The sequence below is a fragment of the Sus scrofa genome, chromosome 18 (assembly GCF_000003025.6).
Source record: "Sus scrofa isolate TJ Tabasco breed Duroc chromosome 18, Sscrofa11.1, whole genome shotgun sequence".
Lineage (NCBI taxonomy): Eukaryota > Metazoa > Chordata > Mammalia > Artiodactyla > Suidae > Sus > Sus scrofa.
The window spans coordinates 41,439,637-41,463,401 of NC_010460.4; the positions used below are offsets into that span (position 1 = coordinate 41,439,637).

At 45.3% G+C, this 23,765-nt stretch overlaps 1 protein-coding gene across 2 annotated transcripts in view; it reads right to left on the bottom strand.

Annotated features, from left to right (window-relative positions):
- The window catches only part of PPP1R17 (protein phosphatase 1 regulatory subunit 17), a 46,121-nt gene that overhangs the window by 11,110 nt on the left and 11,246 nt on the right, over nt 1–23,765 (bottom strand). Inside the window, exons 5-8 of one of the 2 annotated variants that reach the window (XR_002340474.1) lie at nt 17,541–17,684; nt 7,525–7,690; nt 6,761–6,873; nt 5,152–5,236 (exon numbers count right to left, since the gene is read on the bottom strand). Coding sequence is in view for 1 of the 2 variants with exons in the window: in XM_021079216.1 (XP_020934875.1) it covers nt 17,605–17,684 (80 nt within the window). In the remaining variant the exon portion in view is untranslated. Of the gene's footprint in view, nt 1–5,151; nt 5,237–6,760; nt 6,874–7,524; nt 7,691–16,050; nt 17,685–23,765 lie in introns of those variants that run through there. The other variant, XM_021079216.1, reaches the window with a different exon arrangement.

Genomic DNA, 23,765 nt, shown 5'->3' on the forward strand with positions numbered 1-23,765 from the left:
GACACTCAGTCTCAATCCATCGGAGAGCTAACAAATTCAGCATCATACATCAATTTATTTCGTAAATATCTATGTGTCCTTTGAGACAGAATCTTTCACCTTCATCTAAGGAGCAAAAGAAAATGGACATCAGGGAGTCCTGTGGTGCAGTGGGTTAAGGATCTGGTGTTGTCTCTGCAGAAGTTCGGGTCACTCCCATGGCATGGGCTTTATCCCTAGCCAGGGAACTTTCATATGCGTGGCCAAAAAAAAAAAAAAAAAAAAAAAGGCTATCTGTAGTATGCCAATTACTCTTATTATTTCCTTGGGACAGATCAAGCTGTGAAATGTCTTTCCCTTAAAAATGGAAATTCTCTTCAGTGCCAGGATGTAGGTTCCAACCCCCACCCAGCATAGCGGGTTAAAGGATCCAGGGTTGCTGAGGTTGCCACAGCTGCTGTGTAGGTCACAATTGCTTCTCGGATCTGATCCCTGGCCCAGGAACTCCACAAGGCATGGGGCGAAAAAAAGATAGGAAGGAAGGAAAGAAAGAAGAAAAAAAAAGAAAGGAAGGAAGGAAGGAAGGAAAAAGAAAAGGAAAGGAAATTCCAAGCTCAAAGCCTGACACTTTTCCCTAAACCAATAGAACCACTTTCCAATCTCACCTCAGTATCAAGATGAATCACTTTGTCCACCCACCTAAGTCAGCAGTCCTCCTGTCCCCTAATTGATGAGACCTCAGGGATCTACTAATTCTCTCTTTTGAGAATTAGGTCCAAGAACATCTGCCAATTAATCCTCGAGTTGTCCCTTGGGTTTACAGTTCATTACTGTTTTTAGCTATCTGTATTAACCGTTAAATCGTAAATAGACCAAACATATTGTGGAAATGGAGAGCTCTGTGTGTGTGGGTGTTTTCATCAGAGTTACTCAGAGAAACAAAACAAATAGCAGAGAGAGAGAGAGAGAGGGAGGGAGAAGGAGGGAGGGAGAGAGAGAAGAGGAAGACTTTGAGGAATTGGCTCATGCAATTGTGGCGTTTGGCAAGTTTGCAATCTGCAGGACAGGCTGGCAGGCTGAAAACTCAGACAGGGTTTCTATTTTGCAGTCTTGAGGCCAAATGTCTTCTTCTTTGGGATCCTTCAGTCTTTGTTTTCAAGGCCATCACCTGATTAGATAAGGCCCACCCATTATGTCACTCAAAGTCTACTGATTTAAATGTTAATCACATTTAAAAATTACCTCACAGCAACATGTAGACTGGTGTTTGACCAAACAACTTAACATGCTAGCCTATCCAAGTTGACACATAAAATCAAACATCACAGATAAGTGTCCAAAAATGACCGAGGCCCTCAGAAACAGCCTACAATCAGCTACTTATCTTAATTCAACTGGTACCACCATGAGAGGAGTAAAACCGAGTGGGAGAAAAGACTCAGGATGGAGGAGTTTTCCCAGGTAAATGTCTTAGGAAAATGAAGAACCAAAGTTCCTCCTCCAACACCCCGTGCTGGGCTTTCCGGCCCCCATGGTGAGTGGGAACATCTGGACGGGTGTGAGAACATCTGGGCGGGTGTGGGAACATCTGGATGGGTGTGCTCACTGCGAGGCAATCAGTCTTTGGGCTGATGTTCCCTTTACATCAATGCTGCCTCCTCCACTCGGGCGAGTCCCTTCTGAGTAACGCACTGCTCTGTCGGGGCCAGAGGCAACACGGACCTCTGGGGAAATAATGCTAAATCCTCGCTCAGGGGTGGCCCTGTCCTCCCTCCCACCGCTCCCCTCTCCCAGGACAGGGGTCAGACCAGCCTGGTGCCAGGAGGTTAACCTGGTGGGAGGTTGGCACCGTGCCTGGAGTACTGTGAAAACAGCATTCCCGGAAATCTTCTGCCTGCTTGTTCAAAAGTGCCATTCCCCTCTCCCCACCCCACCCCCAGGTGCTGTGCTTAGTTTTGTTAGGAAGTGATTTCTAACCAGGGATCACTGGAGCTTCTGAGAAGCTCTCACTGACCCACCGGGTGATCCTCAGCTCCCTTCCTATCCTTAGGGTCCTGCCTGGTTCCTGATTCCCTCAGGGACTGACCCCCAACCCAGCCCCACCACGTGGCAAACACAAACTACTCCATGGAGGGGATGGTAAAGGCCCATGACCTGTACATGGGTGCAAGGACCCTCCCTGATCTGATTCCCTGTAATTTTCTCATGTTATTTTCTCTAATCTCCTTGTATTCTCTCTCTATCTCTCTTTGAACTCGCCTGTGGCATGCAAAGTTCCCAGGCCAGGGATTGAACCCAAGCCATAGCAGTGACCCAGGCTGCAGCAGTGATAGCTCTGGATCCTTAAACTGCTGAGCCATCACATTTCTGATCTGGTCATTAGAAGTTCTGATCTACCAGGACCTTTGAGGTCTCCTTTATTTGTTACTTCCTTCCTCCCTCGGCAGCGTCATGTTCTTTTCTGCCCTTCCTTCATGCTCTTTTTTTGCCTGGTGAAGGGGCAGAGGAGGAAGTAGAGTGAAGAGGGCAAAAACTGAGCTCCAGAGGGAGACTGGGGATCAGTGACCCTGAGTTGTTTTGAATGAGCTGAAAGAGTGACATCAGCGCGCGTCTGCATGTTTGTGTGTTGCGTGTGCCCTGTGTGCACTCAAACGTGTGAGTTTGTGCACACAGTATCTGTTGGTGAATCACCTAAATGATGCCAACAAAGTCTCAGACACCAAGAGGAAAGTGATGGGAACGAGAGGTGAACGGAGACTGAATCAATGTCTAGGGGAACCAGAGGCTTTAAACGCATGAGCTCCAGGACTTGTCGCATGAACCTGGAGAGGACAGGATGACACATTGTTTTTACAGATGAGGACAGGGAAGCAAAGAGAGCTTCTATAACTGAGTGGGACACTGTGGGGCCTTTCCCGCACAGCCCCTTCCCCCACACCCTCTGCTTGAGCTCCTTTCTGAAGTTCTAGAAAACAGTCTCCGAGAGGCACCTTTCCTGAGTGGTTTCACACATGTGAATATCTCCCCATCAGATGGAAAATGTTAACTACTTGATGACCATAAGCTCATAGGCCCTGGGCCTCCTGGACTGATCCTGTTAACCCCTGTGATACGGCCCTGTTATGTCACCATCAGCCAATCAGAGAACTGAGCACCAGCTGAACACGTACATCCCCCCACCCCGCACCTGACCTCCCGCCACCCCCCTCACCCCCCACAACCTGGCTTTTTAAAATGCTTTACAATTTACTTGGGGGAGTTTGGGGTTTTGACGGGGGACAAGCCACCCGTCTCCTTGCGTGGTCCTGCAATAAACCTTCCTCTGCTCCAGACTCTGACGTTTCAGAACTCGCAACAACAGTTAAGTAAGTTGCCACAAGGTAGAGCTAGTCAATGCCCGAGAGCAGTCACAGCCCACGCGTCTGGGTCCAAAGCTCCCCGTTGCACCACTTGTCCTTCTCAGATGTATGTTTGTACTCTCTATACAGAAGGGTCCTGGGGATGGTTTAGAATATTTTGCTTCCCTACACTGACTCAATCGGATCCTGGATTAGAGGGAGAAGATTTCCTGAGATCCCTTTTTTGAGCCTCAGCATCCCTCCCTTGCCAAATCCTGTTTTCCTTTCGGGACAGAGTTTACGATTTGGATCTGGCCTCCTGTCAACAGTCTGGGTGGGAATCAACTGGGTTGGAGCCCTGCCTTTCTCCAATACCCCTGGTGTGTGTAGTTCTTCCTTGCTGGGAAGTAGCTGAGTCACCTTATTGGGTAATTTAAATGCAAAATCTTTGGGTATCCCTGAAATTAAATTTAAAAAGTAAATTTAAAAAGTTCAATTTAAAAGGAATCAGGTAACCAGGCCAAATCTTAAAAAATGCAAAACAGTATACTCTTTTCTCTCACTGAGTCCTCACCAAGTGCCTACCCTGTGCAGCCTTGCGGTGCTCTAGCCGAGCAGGAGATGGGTGGGCTCCAGCATGTACCACTGCAACTAGCTTCTTGTTTACACTTCCCGAGGCAGGAGGTCGGTGGGCTCCAGGACAAACATTTACAACCAGACACCTATCTATACTTCGAGATAGAAATAACAACAGGCACAAGGCAGATAACTGGTACTTGTATTCTGTGCACTTGTTAAACTATGGTAATGACAGAATCAGAAGAGGGGCCGAGGAGCCCTGCTTGGAGGAAAGAACAAAGAGGTCACATACTCCCCATTCTCCGGGCCAGGGAGACCCCCAAATACACATGCACAGAGACCCCCTGGGTCAGAAGGGGAGGGGGTGCCAGGCCATGAGAAGTCTAGACAACATGCTTGCTCAGGAATCCATCTTGGCCAAAAGATGAGGATGCGGATGGGGGGAGGGCCCGGGTCTGGTCAGGTGTAAAGGATAAAACAAGAAAATTGGCCTCGAAGTTCCCGTCGTGGCGCCGTGGTTAACCAATCTGACTAGGAACCATGAGGTTGCGGGTTCGATCCCTGGTCTTGCTCAGTGGGTTAAGGATCTGGCATTGCCATGAGCTGTGGTATAGGTCGCAGATGCGGCTCCGATCCCGAGCTGCTGTGGCTGTGGTGTAGGCCGGTGGCTAACAGCTCCAATTCGACCCCTAGCCTGGTAACCTCCATATGCCGTGGGAAGCGGCCCTAGAAAAGGCAAAAAAAAAAAAAAGAAAAAAGAAAGAAAGAAAGAAAATTGGCCAAAGGAAGACAAAGACCCAGAGGAACTGTCCCGTATACGTGATTTAAATCACCTCTCTGCTGCGCTCCTCCTTCAGGGGACGCCGGAACGCTCGCCTCTCCTCTGGGTGTGTCACCGCTTTGCTTCTGCCTTAGCCAAAGAGACCCTTCTCCATGTCTTCTCCCGTGTGGTGTCCTGTGCTTCTAACAATAAACCTTGCACCTGTTTTTACAGTCTTTGCCTTCTTGAAACACTCCTGCTTTCAAAGGGGACAAGAATCAGGGCAATTCTAGCCTCTAGCTGGTCGAGAGCCTAGGATTCCTGGGTTTCACCCAGGCTGCCTAGGTTCAATTCCTGAGCAGAGAATTAAGATCTTGCTTCAAGCCATCAGGCACTGCTGTCTCTCCCAAATCAAGAGGAGTTGAGTTTTTATGAAATTTGTCATTTCTTCCAGAGCAAAGCCTTCGAGAAGGAACAAATGGAATCCATTCCTACCTGAGCTAACCCCAGAGCAGGCCTGTCACCGTGGTTCTTGGGGCCGAGGCAGCCGTTTCTGAGAAAGGCCCACGTGGAAGATCACCTGTCCAGAAGAATGAAGAGAGAAAATAAACCTCATGCCAGGCCCAGGGCTGGAAACTTTCCCATATGTTTTCATGTGTAACCCTCCCCCAGACTTAACAGAGTCTGCATTCATGTGTTTTTTCCAGGGAGGAAGTGAGACTCCAGGGAGGTAAAGACACAGGTCAAATCCTAAGGGGGTGTGGAGCCAGAAACTGAACCAGGTTCATCAGATCACAAGGTACAGGACCCGGGCTCCGCCCTGGAAAGCCTGGTCCCCGTAGGAGGTGGAATAGATCTTTTCGCTTCCACCCCTCTTTGCTTTCATTCAGGGATCCTGGGTTCCGAAGTCCTCTGTCTCCTTTGTATTCTTTTTCAGAGCAAGCCCTGGTTTCACCTCCTCTGTGAACTCTCCTCAGACCCCCTGGCAGTGCGTAGCCTCCGCTGACCCCCAGCTCCCCCAGGCTCCAGGACTGACATTTGTTTAGCGCGGAATGTACTAGGCCATCAGTATTTGCTGCTGGCTCTCTCTCCAGGACAGCGTGAGCTTGAGGAAGTCTGGGACTGTGTCTGACTCATCTCTGAACCCTCAGTGCTCAGAAAACAGTGAGATAAACACCTGAGAAGAGGGAATCAATACACAAATGAAGCCATATAAATTCCAGAGCTTCAGAACAGAAAACTGACTGCAAGGACATGACATAATTCCCAATATAATACAGTCAAAACCAGAATCAGATATGACACATGCTGTATCTCTCATGCTCTGGGGACTTGACTGGCCTAGAATGACCGCTGTTAGCCAATGGGAGAAACAGGCTAGTGGCCCCGTGGGCTGACGGCTTGTACCTTAGGAGATCTCACTGTCTTTACCCAAGAGAGAAGTGCTGGCTTATTTCCTTTCCCAGAGAACAGGTGGCAGCTCCAGGTTTCCCTGGGCCACTGGCTGCAGGATCAGTGCCTGAAGGGCCGTTGTGCCTCAAGCACTTAGAAAACATCTTTGGCCACAGTGGCCTGAGAGCCCGAAGCACCAGAATGTCCCTAAGAACCTCAGCCTGACTGAGGACAGTTTATGAACTGTCACTTCGTGCTGGCCCCTGCAATTTCAGTGGTTATGAAGCAGGAAAAACAGACAGCACATGAAATTTTAAATTGATTGATTGTAGGCACATATCTCTAATTGCAGTCTCTCTCTCTCTCTCTTTTTTTTTTTTTTTTTTTTGTCTTTTTGTGTTTTCTTGAGCTGCTCCCGCGGCATATGGAGGTTCTCAGGCTAGGGGTCTAATTGGAGCTATTGCTGCTGGCCTAAGCCAGAGCCACAGTAACTCGGGATCCGAGCCACGTCTGTGACCTACACCACAGCTCGTGGCAACACCGGATCCTTAACCCACTGAGAAAGACCAGGGATCAAACCTGCAACCTCATGGTTCCTAGTTGGATTTGATAACCACTGAGCCACGACAGGAACTCCTCTCTTTTTTCTTAAAGCGTGCATTTACAAGAAACCTGTGTCTTGAATCTGGTTGCATTTGAACAAGTCACTTACCATCTCTGTTCCTCAGTTTCCTCCTCTGTAAAATGAAGAGATGGACAAAATGCGTCAGACTTTAAACACATCTACACAATTTGTCTCAGAAGTTCTACTTTGATGAGTCTTATCTGAGGAAATAAGCAGAAATATTTTTGTAAAGAAGTGCACATCACAGTATTATTTACTATGTGGGGAACATGAAAAATAGATAAGGGGCCATCGTTAGGGTCAAATGAATTATGATATATTCACTGAATGGAATATGTACGGCTATTAAAAAGGAGAATTGAAGGGCACGTGGGAGTTCCTGTTGTGGCTCAGGGGGTTACGAACCCAACTAGTTTCCATGAGGGTGCAGGTTTGATCCCTGGCCTTGCTCAGAGGGTTAAAGATCTGGTGTTTCCGTGAACTGTGGTGTAGGTCACAGAAATCAAGAAATTTAAAAATAACTGGAGTTCCCATCACAGCTCAGCAGTTAATGAATCTGACTGGCATCCATGAGGATGTGGGTTTGATCCCTGGCCTTGCTCAGGGGGCTGAGGATCTGGAGTTGCTGTGAGCTGTGGTGTGGGTCGCAGATGCTGCTCAGATCCTGTGTCGCTGTGGCTGTGGCATAGGCTGGCAGCTGCAGCTCCGATTCCACCCCTCGGCTGGGAACCTCCATATGCTGCAGCAAACAAACAAACAAAAACAAACCCCCGAGACATGTGGGATAGCGTGACTAAACGCTATAATATAGCGTTTCAATGCTCTCCCGTAAAAGACCACCAGATACACACCTGCAGTTGACCGAGTTCTGTTCATTACTCCTTCATGTGAAGGAACATGCCCAGGAGGCTCGGGAACTGTGTGTAGAAAGGACTTAGAGGGTCTGGCTTGTGGCAGACGATCTGGTGCTGACTTTGGGAAGTAACGCTGAAGTAGCACTCGGCTCCAGGCTGGATGCTGTCAGGAAGGAGAGAGAATTCTATGAATGGGCATCTTAATCAAACCTATTGCAAGGAGAGAAGCCTTAGAAGCTCCAGACTAAAGCTAACGCTGGAATTGGCAAAAAGCAAGAGTCACTCGTGTTTGCCAAGACGGGGAGTTTGTGTTTGACCATTTTGTGGGTCACATTTTGGTCTGTGTTCAGACATGACTGTAGGGGGGTCTTGTTTTGGTCTCAACCCATCATGGTCACAGAGTGGCTTTGCCTGATACTGATGTTTTGTCAAATGGTTTATGCTCAGCAAGGCAAATAGCAAGGCCCAGCTCTGAGTGTCAGGCCAGTGTCTCAATATCAGGGGCTGCTTTTATTTTTTCTCAGTTGTCCATTTTAAAAGCATAATACAACAAGGAATATGCAAAACACAGTATAAGGGGTACTATTTTTAACTTCGTAAAGGCCATATAAGAAATTCACCAACTGGGCACCATGAGCAAATTAATGAGGTGGGATTCAACATAATTTCTTATAATTTTGTTTTACTTTTTAGGATTTCTTTCTCTTTCTTTGATAAATCAGAGGTAGCTTCTATAAGAAAAAAATGACCTATAATAAGCAGTTAGCTTTATAATTGTACACCTAGTAAAAAGAGACAAATGGAAAGTACTGAACTTGATCTCCAGTCCCTTTCATTAAACTTCTATTTCGAGATCATTCACATGCAGTTGTTAGAAGTGATACGGTGAGAGATTTCAAAAAGTATGTTACCCGGTTTCCCGCAATGGGTGGTTAACATTTTGCATCGCTGCAGTGCATTATCACACCGGAATATCAACACTGAAACAATCCAGTCCCTTTCGACACTGAGAAGGGGGACGTAGAAAAGGAAGCGCATGTCGGACAGCAGAGGCAGGAGAATAAAAAGCTGTTTCTATCTGTGCCCATTGGGTTCAGGAAGTTCATCAAACCAGATAGACTTGGAAAAATAAATAGCAGTAAAGAGGTGTTTCCGCAGGGACACTGGCCCTTTCTTCTCAACCTGATGTTGAAGAGGCCACAGAACTGAGAAGGAGACAGAAGGATCTGAGAAAGTAATGCAAACATGGGGACAACCACTGAGAGAGACAGGGGACAGGCATGTGGTGAGCGTGCAGCTCTGTGCCTGTGTATGTGGAGTTTGGGAGTGGGCAGGAGCCGCTAGAGAGGCCAGGATGCTGTGGAGGCCAATAAGCTAGAGAAAAGCCTCCAAACTGTATCTGTTTTCTTTCAATTCCCCCATTAGCCTACATAAATACTCCATGACCATTTTGTGGCAGAAAAAGAGCTAATGTGGAAGGGAAACAAGAGCTCCATGCTCAAGCCTGGCTGAGGCGAGGTACAGGTAACAACAGGTGTGGACTGACCTGCCGGCCTCGCTAGTCCTTCCCCAGCTGTGCCCACCCATCTCCAGAGGGGCTCACACACACGGGCCAGGCCCACAGCTCGTGGAGGTAAAGGGATTTCCCTAAGGTACAGAGTCCTTGGGGAAGGCTGGCCCACAGCAATCAACACCAGAAGAGACCCACAGTCCCCACATGGGTCCTTCCCATTCCCTAAATCATCAGGAGGGAACCAAACGAGGCTTAGGTTTAAGTTGTTCCGCAGGTACAAATTTTCGGCTATGGCAGCTGTTATATCCCATGGAATATAAGCTCGTACACATTGCAAGAGGAAGATACCAAACAAACAAACAGGCATCAGGCTGGGAAGCTTAAACAGATGAAGCATATCTAATAGACGAGGCAGAACACAATTTTAGAATAAGCACAAGAAATATGCTCAAAAAGGAAAGAGAATATTAGTAGCATGAAGCAGGAGCAAGGAGTTACAGCGTGGGGGTGAGCATTTCAGCAGTTGTTCATAAATGGGATGGTATTTCCTGACTAGAGATTTTCCAAACTTTGCTGGAAATCTACAGAATTTCACTAGTGTGGTTATTTAACCTCTAGCATTTACCATGAAGTCCTTCAACCCTGTTGTCTTTGCAACATGAGGATGCTAAGATCATCCAACTTAAAATTCTTCACCTCTATATGCTCCATTGGATGGCTGATTCTACTTCTGACCTCAGCCTCCTGAAATAGATACCTTAATACTCCAAACCCGCATTGCTCAATATGGGAGCCACCACCCACAGGCGGCTATGTACATGTATCAACACGAAGTAGAATGAAACAGCGAGTTCCACAGTTTCACTAGCCACATTTCAAGTGCTCAGTGGGCACAAGGTACCTATTATATTGGACCAAGAAGACTTCCACCATCACAGGGAGTTCTTTCGTCAGTGCCGGTGCAAATAATGGGAGTTACTTCCTCCTTTAAGCACCATGAGACCCGAGCCCTGTTGTGGAGAACCATTTACCTCTGAATGACAGACATAATCTTTGTTCTAGAATTCTCTTCCTGTTGACTTCTTCTACATCGCTCGATCAGGGTTGGGATTGAAACGAAATGGATCCCAGAATGTTCTGCCTCTCGCCCAGTCACTGTGTGCTTGGCTTTGGTTGGAAAGAACATTTGGGGTTAAGATTTGCATGCCTACAGTCACACACACATACGAGCATTTCTGCTGGGGACCTGGTGATGAAGCCCGTGTCTTTAGACCTCTTGGGTCAAATTAAGAATACTCTTTTCTCTCGAAAATTAATATCTGCAGTTGATAGGATTAGGACCTTTTCTTCTCTTTTCTTTTCCCTCCCTCCCTCTCTCTCTCTTGCCAAGGCAGCGTTTGGTAAAATCAGGCATTGATTCTCTGTAACTCCACTACATCTGAAATAAGGCTTTAAAGTACTGAAGAGTATAAATATTTGCACTGTTGGCAAATGCACATTGCTCTGTCACCCAATACCCAAATGGAGGGAAAAAATAAAAGCCTCCTCTCTGCTTTGGGTCGTTAGAACGAAGCTCTAGGAGGGGATTTATAACTACACAGTTGCAAATTATGAATGTGCATTTGTTCAAGAACGACACCCTGTTGATTTGCTATTTAGTTTTTTTATTGTTGGCTTTTGCTTTGCTCTACAGGAGAGCGACTGCAGATTTGGCTGCCGCTCAGATGGAGGAATCGCCGGGGACGTTGTTCCTATTCAGAAATGCATGGGGTGTATCAAAGACGGAGCTTGCAAACATGTATATTAAAACCTATACATTACCCGCACAATGAAAACCCTCATCCCACTCGACACGGGAGGCTTGGAGCTGAGTGTGAACAGAGGCCTGGCATGCTGGAGGCAGCTGAAGGAATGCTTGGCCTCCCTAATGATCTAGTTCCAGTGCTTCTGCCCCTGCTTGGCCAAGTCCCTGCTAGGCTGTCCTTACAGGCCATCAGAGGAGGGCATGGGGAGGAGGAGAGATGGAGGGGAGAGTCAAGGAGCTTCCCCTTGTAATCCTGCTCAGAACCTCAGAGTCTACGTGTTCTACACATTAGTCTTCCCAAACAGTTTCCCTTCAACAAAAGGATCTCCAAACACTGGAGAATGGAAGCAAGAAGCTTTCCACTGGGATTGAGAGGCTCAGGGAGGAGTGGGACTGGCCTTCGTACTTGTTTTCTTTCTGAGCCGGAGCCTCAGGGCAACGAGTATTGGCTGGTGTGCCTCAAGCCTTTCCCATGTGTGATGGCTCATTTCAGTGAATGTGCACGATTCGTTCTCCTTCCAGCTACTGTCTGTCAGGCGGAACAGAGAGCCACATGGTCATGCAAGGGGATGGGGAGGGAGGGCAACGTGTGGCCGGGGAGAGGATGGAGGGATCTTTCAAAGGGAAGAGCTATGTTTCCCGGGACACATGAAAACTTGGCAACAAGAAATTATGATAGCATTATCCAGGACAGTAAAGAGTGGTACCAGTCACTCAGCATTGAAGGACAACCCCACCAGCACTCCAAGAACTGTGGGAAGGAGTTCCCTTGTGGCTCAGAGGGTTAAGGACCCAGTGTTGTCACTGCTGTCGCTCTGGTTACAGCTGTGGCTTTGGTTTGATCCCTGGTCCGGGAACTTCTATATGCCACAGCCAAAAAAAAAAAAAAAAAAAAAAAAGAACCTTGGGAATACTTTTTAAAAAAAATTTCCTGAAATGAGTACTCCTCTTATTAAAGTTCACCTTTTCTTTTTTAGGGCCACACCCATGGCATATGGAGGTTCCCAGGCTAGGGGTCAAATCGGAGCTGTAGCTCCCAGCCTGTGCCACAGCCATAGCAACTCAGGATCCAAGCCACATCTGAACTACACCACAGCTCACGGCAATGCCAGGTCCTTAACCCACTGAGTAAGGCCAGGGATTGAATCCACATCCTCATGGATACTAGTTGGGTTCGTTAACCACTGAGCCTGACAAGAACTCTAAATGTTCACCTTTTAATTGCATCAGTCATCCTGCTAAAAAAACATGTTGGTGGAGAATGTATGATACTTGAGAACCACCGGAGAAAAGGGTGAAAAAAACAGGTGTCCAGACTTGCTCAGCCTCATCACAGCTCCCTTTCCCTCACAATGCAGGCAGACAGTTGTCTCTTGCCTCCCGGGGGTGGATTTATCAGGAAGTTAATGAAGCTTAAACTTCAGGGCCCCCAATAGCAGGTGGTCGCTTTATTGCTGGGGGTAGCTGGGAGCCACAGTGTTCAGGGAGGAAGGAAAGTCAGGTTGCCATCAGGAAGCATTACTGGTAAGTGGCTAACAGAATCACAGAAGAACAGGAAAAAGATATTTAAGATTCCAGACCTTGGATCTAGCACTGGACCCAACCTCTCCCCCATCCTGCATCTTCCCCACCCCATCTCCAGGTTTCACATGCTTCTTCCAAACTCCTGTCTCTCAACCTGACCTTGTCTGAGTCACTGCTGCCTTTTGGTGGCCCCAGCTGAGGGTCAGTTTGGTGTAAAGGCTCTGGTTATAGAACCCCAGGAGGGCTCACAACCCTGAATCTCCTTATACCAGAGGGTGTTTCAGACACTTTCCCCCAAGGTGAGCCCAGGACCCACGACAAGCCCATAGGCACTACCCTGGCTGCCTGGCAGTGAGGAGCTGGCAAAGATTGTATACAGTGGTCATCCCTCCACACGAAGCTGCCAGGATCACAGCACCCATGCATTCAGAGGCCTGAGTTCCCATCTTGGCTTCTCCTCCAAGTCCATTTCCTTGCCTCTTTAGTTTTCTGACAATTGCTTTTGAGGATCAGATGACTTGAGAGAGGAAAAAGACTGAACAAATACAAGGGCTCAGAACACACTGTTCTTTTCATGAAGGACATTATTTAAGAAGCGACTAAGTAGTAGTATTTTTTTGGCCATGCCTACAGCAGGTGGGAGTTCCCAGGTCAGGGACTGAACCCATGCCACAGCAGTGACCCAAGCCGCTGTAGTGCCAATGCCAGATCCGTAACCCACTATGCCACAGGGTGACCCCAGTAATATATTTTAAATATAGTTGATATAGGATTTGATGGATAAATACTGTTTTTTCTGGAGCTCTAATACATAATTGTAAGGACTTGAGGATGTGGGGTTCACTGTTTTCGTTCAAAGTTCACATTTGGCTCCAGACTGGAAGAGCAAGGCTGGTTAGGATGAGCGTGGTTATCTTCTGCTTTCTGCTGCTTCTCAGCAAGTCTCCTAAAGGATGAGGGATCTCATCTTACTGGAAGGACCTGGGACTGGGGGTCAGGAAATACCTGTCCTTTTCTGCTTGAGAAAGACAAGCTAATGTCTCGGATTTTTGAGGAAAGAGCTCATTTCAAATACGACATTGTTTTCCCTTTAAATACACTTCTGTGCAGAGTCTCCTGCCCTGGTTTTGGCGGTGGGGTGGGGAGGGGTCAGGAATTATGGTCTTTATCATGTTCTGAGCTGCTGTAAGGATGATATTTTCAAACTAGTTCAAAGGCAGTCCTGTGTTCAGGAGACCAGGACAAGGAGATTTTCAGCCCATCTATTTCCTGCGCATTCATTCACTGCCATCAGGAGTTTTCTGAGCAACATTTTCACACTAAAAAATTTCAAGTGGCAAAGGTGCCTCATTTATACCAGATGACAGAGCGTCTACACAATCCATCATATAGCTAGGGAAAATTACTGCCTGACTAATTTATTCTCACAACTGCCTGCCATCTCAGTCTAGCCTTGTTTTAAGAAAACAGCATGGATGGGGGTTCCCATTGTGGCTCAGCAGTAACGAGCCCAACTAGTATTCATGAGGATGCAGGTTCAATCCCTGGCCTTGTTCAGTGGGTTAAGGATCTGGCATTGCCGTGAGCTGTAGTGTAGTTTGCAGATGCAGTCTGGATCCCGAGTTGCTGTGGCTATGGTGTAGGCCAACAGCTGCAGCTCTGATTCAGCCTGGGAACTACTGTTAAAAAAAAAATAAGGAAGGAGGAAAGAAAGAAAGAAAAGAAAAAGAAAGAGAGAGAGAAAGAAAGAAGGAGAGAGAGAAAGAAAGAAAGAAAGAAAGAAAGTAAGAAAGAAAGAAAGAAAGAAAGAAAGAAAGAAAGAAAGAAAGAAAGAAAGAAAGAAAGAAAGAAAGAAAGAAAAAGAAGGACAGACAGACAGACAGACAAAGAAAGAAAGAGGGAAAACAGTATGGACAACACAGGCTTGGGAGGGAAAATTCACTTAACTGCATTCACAAGGAAACCCTGCTTGAGTCCTTTAAGGTCCATCTCAATCCTTGGGAGCCTGATTCTGCCTCTCTGGGTGATTGCTAAACATTAGAAGTTGGCTGGGTGATCTCAGCAGAAGTTTTTAAAGAGGATCTGGATTTAAATGGAGGCACAAGTCCTGTTTGGGGCTTTTGAAAGAGAGCTAAGTGTTTCCGTCTAGTGCACCCTCCTCTCAGGCCTGGGCTTGGGGTAAATGCCTTCAGAATGACCAAAGGCCAACTGATTTGCCAGTTCTGTTGGGATGCCTTTAATTGGGCCCTTCTTTTGGAGTGGGCTTCATGTAATGCTCTTAGTTTTTTAATATAATGGTTTTTTGGCTGGAGGGAAGTGAGTCACAAATGTATTGAGAACTACTTTAATCTGAATGTAATCCTAGCCATGAAACCTCTAACTCACCCGCCTAGAAAAGGGCCACACAGGTTAAGGAGAGTGGAGGACCTTTGGCTTCACTCCGAATCCCCTGGTGACGTCCGGGGTTGGTCAGACGTTTTGGTTGGCTTTTCCTCTCATCATTTCTGTAAGCACTCCTTTGAGGCTGGGAGTACTACAAAGACTATTTTCCTGAACAGAGGAGGGTTGGTCTTTCTTTCAAAGCTTTGCAAGTGATGGGCTCTCCCTACTGGAAATACTTCTTCAGATGCTGTGACTAAAGTCCATATAATTGCTACTGATTTAATACCCAGGCAGTGGGTATTTGGCAATAGAAAAGGCACAGTCTATATTCTGAAAATGTCTTAAAATTATTCTGTTACAGATGAATAGGGCTTTTAAGCTCATTATGCCCTGTGTCATATATTATGTCATTTAGTTCTCAGACTATGAAGGCAAAGTGGGGATTACTATCTTCATTTTTAAGATAATGAAACAGACTCAGAGAGTTCCAGGGACTTGCTCAGTGTTGCAAAAGAAACTAAGGCCTCTGTATCTTCAATAGCCAGTCTACTTCCCCACTGCCCCTGCCCCAGGAAGTCAGAAAGGAGAACAGCTTGTCTGGGCACCTGTGAGTTTATTGAGCACGCCCTGTTGGCATGGCTACAGGTGCATCATGCCTGTGCAACAAAGCTGATAGGATGAGAGTTCGTCTGTGCTTTCTTACTAGGAATCCCTTAGTGTGATGTCAGCCTATCATCCACATACACGTAATTGCATTTGGTTTCTTCACAACTTGATGGTGGCCTGTTTCAGTGCACTCATGCCTCAACCAGCAGCCTGGCCACAGGCGTATTCCCCTCCTCCCGAAGCTGTGACTGGGGCCACCAGTAGGGAAAGCAGAGCACTGGGATTGAAGAGAGATAATTAGAGACACAAAGTATGGGTCTACACCAAGGGCTCCTTAAAGGTGAAGGCTAGAGGGTGAAGTTGAGGGGTGAAATGTGCCAGGTGGCGTGGACAGCGAGCTGGAGAACTTATATTACTCCTAAAAGGGCACCCAGTGCTTAGTGCCTGCGGACACTTGCAGTGCTTCTAAATCAGGCTCAGGTTGCCAGATCTTGAGGTGGTTTTTCAAGAGAATCTGGCAATCTAGGATTTTTATGTAAATTCTCCTTGTTAAGTAATAACAGTTGGTTTAAATATTTTTAAACCTCTGTGGGTCAAAAACAAAACAATCCTGAGTTTCTTTTGCAACCACTTCACTTTACAAACATAGGTAGATAGGATATTTTTAGGAGAAATGCACCAGGACATAGAGATGCATCTTATTACTAGAGGCATCTTTATTACCAACAGAGTCCTGCATCTTTTCCACATCTGTGAGGACAGGAAAACAGAAAGGATTAACGAACCACTGGAGTCAAGCTGTATCTACAGCTTCCAAATTTATCATTTTTAGGCAGGATCTATTTGAATATCTACCCTTATACCTTCTTCTTCTTTTTTTTTTTTTTTTTTTTAAGAGCTGCACCCATAGCACAGCCACAGCAACGCGGGATCCAAGCTGTGTCTGTGATACCATAGCTCATGTCAATGCCAGATCCCTGACCCCCGGAGTGAGGCCAGGGATCGAACCTGCATCCTCATGGATACTGGTTGGATTCATTTCTTCTGAGCCACAATGGGAACTCCAACAGCCACCCTTAGACCTCTGAACAATAGCTTTTGTCCTTCCTCACATCAGTCACCTGGTGGATGAGGCCCCGTGCAAAGCTTTTCCATGGCACACCCCCACCCCGCCACCCAGACTGCAGGCTGGGCAGGGGTCATAAAGCCTCCTGCTCATTACACCACATGTTTCCCTCTCATCCGAGAAAGCATCCTGGTGTCTAAATGAGTGGGGATGCTGAAAGTATAGCAGTGGACTGCCACTGATCTGAACTAAGTTTTTAAAAAGTAAATTCATCACCAGCATTGGTATGATACCTACTGTTTGGAATGGTTCACTTGTGACACAACGCACAAAATCTCCAGACAACATGGTTAAGAAATGTTTTTTTAAAGTAAATAGGGTATATTACTGGAGTTTCCTGGTTGGCTCAGAGGGTTAAGCATCCGGCTTTGTCACTGCGGCAGCTCAAGGTCGCTGGTGTAGTGCAGGTTTGATCTCTGGCCCCCGAACTTGCACATGCTGCGGGCACAGCCGAATAAATAAATAAATAAATAAATAGCGTATATTTCTAAGCTTCCCAGGCAGACCAGCACTCTCTATCCGCGCTACTTTGGACCAATGCATGATTGGCTGGCTTGAACTCCCACAGCTCATATATTCACTTTTAGGGTAACAGTTACAAAGCTCTTAGGAATATCACCAGAGACCCTTGGACTCTTGAGGAAGGATAAAAGAGATAAAAGACCATGTTCTCCAAAGTAACCAGGGAGTTAGAACCCAAACATTCTCACTTTTCTAAGTGGCAACAGAGAGCCCGCACTGGAACCGGCAGTTGGATGATGTGAGGTCAAGTCTGAAGGATTCCCGTGTTATCCACATTCTTTGCTCCATAAATTGATGAGGGAGATGAAGACACTGAGCACTAAAGCTTCCCTGTTAACCTCCTAAGTTAGGATGACCCACTTCCTTTCCACGACATCAGAAAATGAAAATTCAAGAGGTGAGAGTGGCAACCAGAGTCCAGAAAGAGCAGAGGGACAAAGAGGTGACTGGCAATTTGATACTGCATGCCTCCTGGGGAAAAGGTGTCTGGATCTTAAAGGCAGACTGTGACAAAACGAGAGCAGAAATGAGCCTACTTTTTCTAGGTCGCCATAGGGAACCAATTTAACCTATTTACGCGTGGTCTCAAGGGAAATCGCTTTAAATAGCTATCTTGTCACCGTCCTTTTCATCATCTTCCAGGATCACTTTGGGTCTCTCATCCCTGAGCAGGGTCACACCTGAAAAACACAAAGCACAGGTCTGCAATTAGGTCCTCTAATTAAAATATTAGATGACCTTACAGTGTAGACACAGTACACAGGAGCATAGCAACCCAGAAACCTTCCAGTGTCTGCGAGGCTACCTGCGAGCGGTGCCGACAGAGGGAGCTGGGTGGCCTTATTTGGCCTTCCCAGAGGTGCTGTGGCTCAGTGAGGACAACGCTCTGGTTGCCAGAGATGCTCAACATGGGAGTTAGAGGCAACCTACACCCACTTCTCTACATTCTGCCTTTAAGCCTGTGGCAGCAGAATGGTAAGCATACCGGTTTTTGGAGTCTAACTGCTTTGGACTTCTCATTCTGCCACACATTTAATCTGGGTTGAGCCAGATAATACCTTTCAGACCTAAATTTTCTTGTATGGAAAATGAGGGCATTAATGCTTATATAAAAGGTTATTGTGACAATTAAATAATAAGTAGGTAAAAATGTTTAGCACAGTGCTACGCCTGCAAGCAACTTAGTTTTTCCCCTCCTTTCACAAACTGGTAGTTTATTTCCCCTTTGCAGAGAACCTCTAAATCTCATGAAGTCAAGCTAAACACATTTTACTAACATCTGGGAAAAATACTGAGCTGAGATTCTGAACATGCCATTTCTAAATGTCAGTGCTGGTAAAGTTTGCATGGTTTAGAGCAAAAAGAGAAAATAAGGAAATTTTTCATTCGGCTCTATGGCTACGGTTGTAAAAGCTGTCCTTTAGTTTAAGATGGTTCTTTTTCTAATTTGGGGGACTAATATATCCTTTTCTTTTTATCAGATTTCAGAGACGTTAGATGGTTGTTTTGTCAGCATCCTTACTAAGAAAAATCTGAAGGTGAAACCCCTGTGTTAGACCCCACAATATCTTGTTTTTAAAAGTTTACTGCTCTAGGGTGGAATTCATAATCTTGAGTACCATTTTTTTGGACTGATCAGCCCAGAAAAGACCATCCAAGGGGGATCTGGGTGGTTCTGCGCCTCCTGTGAACTGTGAGAGGAGGTCGTTTTAATAAAAGGAAAGAGAGCTGTGATTCAAGGCCACTCTGCCGTGGTTTCTGTCATCCCTCCCCAGCCAGCCAATTTTGTTTTCCCACCACTGCTTTGCACTGCCTCCTTCTCATAATTAGAGACCTTTCCGTTCATGAAGCGTTTCATAAAGATCTAAACTCGAGGGAGGAAAGCTGAGCATCACAAGAGGCCTTTCTACAACCCTGGACTCCATTCAGCGGCAAGTTAATACAAACTGTGTGTTGATCTTAATGACTATTCATTTGATTCAGTCCCTAGTTTGTTCATGTGGGTTCTTTACCAATTAGCTAATATTTATTGGAGGAGAAAAACAATTTCAAAAGTCTGGCTGAAACTAAGGCTTTTGCATACATCACTTATGAAACATCATAGGAGATATTTTCTCTTATACCAGCAGAATAGAGGTTTGGATTTTTATTTGGAATTGATGCCATCTTGGTAGAAGAACATAAAGTTAGCTAGGCTGAGCCTCAAGCATCCCAACTCCTCCTTCTCAAAAATTTTTTGTCTTTTTTTTTTTTTAAGGGCTGCACCTGCAGCATATGGAGGGTCTCAGGCTAGGGGTTGAATTGGGGCAGTAGCCATTGGCCTACGCCACAGCAATGCCAGATCCAAGCTGAATCTGCAACCTACACCACAGCTGATAGCAATGCCAGATCCTTAACCCACTGAGCGAGGCCAGGGATCGAACCTGCATCCTCATGGATGCTAGTCAAGAGTCATTTCTGCTGAGCCACGATGGGAACTCTGAATTTTTTTTTACATTAAACTAAATTTGGGTGGATTCAAGGTGAACAGGAGCCTTTAAATTTCAGATTCCAGTTAATTTTTGATTACTTTGGGAATTCTTGACACCTAGTTATACAAGTATCTGGGCCAAAAGAAAAAAGAAAGTGCTAGGATTTCAGGGAAGGGAGGAAGCTGGTTTAATCATCAAGGTCAGCCCTTCCCAAAGTGGCCTAGGCTTCCCCCAGGGACTTGGGAGATTATTTCAAGTGGAAAGTGAGCTGGTGTTTGTATTTCATATAGTTAAGCATTCATTTTAATGTCATTAATGAAAAAAATATGTGGCAGCTTATCAAAATCTTGATTTTATGGATCTCATTGTTTAGGATGAGGCTTGAATCAGTAGCCACTATAGGATGTCACTGTATTCTTCTTCTTCTTCTTTTTTGTATTCGTATTCTTGATGCTTCATCTCATGGCACTGGTTATTTGGTGAATGAGGTTTGATGAACACTAGTCTGTCTGACTTAACCCAGTCCTGGTCCTCACAATTTCCTGTGGAAGCAGAGGTGTGTTATTGAAGGAAATGATCCAGAGCCAGAAAAGCTTTGCCTTTTGTGTCCGACCAACTTGGAGGAGTCACTCAACCTGTTTGAGCCCCAGCCTATTCATCTATAAAACTGAAGGAAACATACTTTGCATGTCCCACAGGTGGTGATGCCAGCAGGCTAGATTTAGGCCAACATTCTTTTATGCTTCAACCACACCTTACATGAACCTCCATTAAAGCACTTTTCACATTGTAGGAATCACTAGACAAGACATCCGTCTCCCCTGGACCAAACTATGAGATTTTCAAAGGCTATTCTAACATCCAGCACAGGGCTTGGATGATTGCAGGGATTTAAAAAATGTCAGGTCTTTTCCTTCCATTCGCTATGTAGGAGAGTTTAGGGAACTTGGCTGCTTCTTAGAACTTGGTGTGTTTTTAAGGCCAAAATGGTCAGTCCAAGGACTCTCAAGGGTCAATTAACCCCTGCAACAAGCTGGTTTAGGCCATGACCCCACCCAGAGCACCATCTAAAGCTGGTCACCTGCATTACAGTTGTGAGCAGATCTAAGGCACCCAGAACTGTGACACCACAGCTTCTGGGAAACCACACCAGAGTGATCTATTCCCAACAGGACAGAGGAGGTGTCACTTTCAAAGGACACATCTATATCCTTTCTGCAAGTATAATACTGAACTTCTATCTCCAAGCCTTAATGGCTCATGGGCCAGTTTTCCAGGAGGCTTCTCTTCAGTGCTTCCAGCTTCATCATTCATTCTTTTCTCTGGTTCCTTTTGCCAGATTCCTCAACTAAAGACTTTTCCTCTTAAGCAGGTCTCAGCTACTCGGATCTGACCCATCCCAAACCAAAGCTCCTTGCAGTGCAGACACTTGGCCCTGGCAACTGTGGGCCATGTTGGAAGGAAACCCTGGGTTGCCAAGGAAGCCCGAGGTTACTCCTCATAGCTCAGAGGAGTTGTCTGGCAATTGGAACCCGTCACAGAAGCTCATTAACCTCCGGGAATGAAGGTAGTTAGCAAGAGATTTAGAGGAGAGAGCCAATCCTTGTCCAGTCTTCACTTGCCAAGGGCTAATGAGAGGAGATGTCTCTGGTGTGCATTTTTCTGTGATTTCCTCTCTTACTAGAACCAATGTGAGTCTCTCTGAACATCTGCTGAAGGCTCTATCCTTATCAGCTTAACTAGCATTTCGATTACTGCCAAATCTTTAGATACTAAAAGGCTCTTCAAAAATAAAGCACTTCAGCTAATATGCTAATAAAAGCTGGAGTCATAGAACACTGTCTATAATTGCAAATACTTGCAATACAGAGATTTGCTGACTCAAGGAATTCCATACTGTGTATAGAGTCTGTGAATATACAGTGCCGCTCCTCCAACTCTTGTGTACTTTGCACTCTTTGATAAACTTTTTTAATTCAATTGGGAGCTGCTCTCCTAGGATGCCGATACTGGGATGTAGGCAGCCTCTGCTGTCAGAGAAATAGGACTCAAGAATTTAGGAAGTTCCTTGAATCAGTAGGTTTCTATGGTGAGATAAGACACTGTGGCTAGAAAAAGTCTCCCTTTGAAATGGTTTAACTTATGCCAAAGAATATCAGGTTGCAAAGAGAATGGGCAAACTCACATTTTTTGGAGGACTTTCAACAAGCCAGGAATTGTACCTGGTACTTCATATACTTTATTTAGTTGTGATAACAACCTTAGGAGACAGATTTTATGGTCCTCCCTTCAGGGAAGGATGAAATGAAGGAGGCTCTTACAGTTTATGTTAGTTGCCCAAGGTCATGAAGCAAGAATGGAGCAGAACCAGAAATCAAACCTACACCTTTCTGACTCCAAAGCCCTTGTTCAAGGTAAGGTAACTCTCTGTCCATAAATATTTTGGTTCCTCTACCAAGTCTTCTGCTAAAAGGATTTTAATAAAAACAAATACAAGAATGAGCAGAAAAGAATCAGTCTCCTGATGAAGAACTTGAAAATGCCAAATCATGACTGACAAAGAGAATATCGAATCAGCAGATCCTTATTGAGAGGTGCTACATAGGAGACACTGGGCCAGATATCAAGATCAAGACCTGCAACATAGGGCAATCCCAGGCCAGTTCTCATGAATTCCCATCAAAAAACGTCTTTGATGTAAACCAGTTTAAATAACAGCTATAATAACAGCTACAAGAACTATAAGGACAATACCTAAAGAGATGGCAACGTTTTGGTCTTTGCATGCCCAGCTCTAATACAGAGTTAGTTCAGAATTGAAAAGATTCATTTTGTACTTGAAGGGCTCTGTTGGTAGGACTTTAAGCTGATGGAGTCTTTTTTCTTTTTTCTTTTTAAATGGAAATCATTCTTCTCTATTTATTGAAGTAACTTCCCAACTCCTTATATTAACAATACTTAGTTAACCTAACTTGAATTACTTTATTTACTTGGAATTAGTAGATAGTGTTTCCTTTAAAAATTATTATTTTGTTAAGATTGACTCCTGTGTTTGGTCTACATAGTGAAAATTAATAATCTGATTTTAAAATGATTATCTTTTTTAAACTTACAATAATGGTCAATATAATATATATTTATATGAGGGTTGATATGTGGTATCTAGTTGTACGAACGCTTTTGCCTCATTCCCACTCTGGCTGACCTTTTTCTGAGTGGAAAAAGAGTCACTCTATAGACAAGACAGAAAGTAAAGTGAGTTTGGTTTATATTCAGCATTTCATGAAAGGATCTGGTTGGGGAGAGTGAAGGTTGTCACGCTATCTGAAATGAAATAGGGCAGTTGATGGAGTCTTAAAAAGTGACTGGAACATGGACAGAGGCAGAGCTTGGAGGATGAAACCTGTTATGGGGAGAAGCATTGGTGCAGGTAGGAATGGCTGTAACCCATGAGAAGCATGGCTGAGGCAGATTCAGACCCTCCAGCCCCTCCTTGGTCCATTTCTTCAGACAAGTGCCTCCTTGCCTGGCTCATCTCTGAAATCAGCAACTCTGTATGTACCCCTGACTACTATTTCATGGTCTTCTGAGCTGTCTTTTGATTTTTTTTATTAAATGAAATAATGGGAAAATATAGTTTTATAATAACCAAATCGCATCTCCTCTCCAAAGTGTCCCTGCTGGATGGCTATTTTACTACAAGTCCAAACCATAGCATGGTGCAATGAAAAACTGCTCATCGAGGAAACAGATGTGGCTTAGAGCCCCAGCTCTGTCACTTGACAGTGCTTGATGTGAGCATAATTTTATCCATTCATCTATCCTTCTAATCATCCTCATCAATTAACCAATCAGCCATCCATCCATCCATTTCATCAACAGAAGACTTTAGAGTGGCTAAGTTACCTAAATTCTCTCCGTTTCGTTATCTGTAAAGGGAGATAATAGTCACTTTTCTGTGTTATTTGGTTAACTTTGGAAAATCCACGAGACACGCCAAACTCAGTACCCAACATTTAGTAGATTGTCAGTTAGGTATACCTTCTCTTCTGCCACTCTTGCACCCCCGACTGTCTATAAAACACGCATGCATGCACTCTGTCTTATACTCTAATCATAAATGTACATGTCTTCGTCCCCAACTTGTACATAAAATTTTTAGGGAAAGGACTATACTTCCCACGCTGGCTCCCTTATGGTGTGGGATTACAGACATAATTCAGCAAGATTTTTTTGGCTCGATCTGACACATATCGAGAGAGCCAGCATTATTTTTGCAGCTCTCTTCCT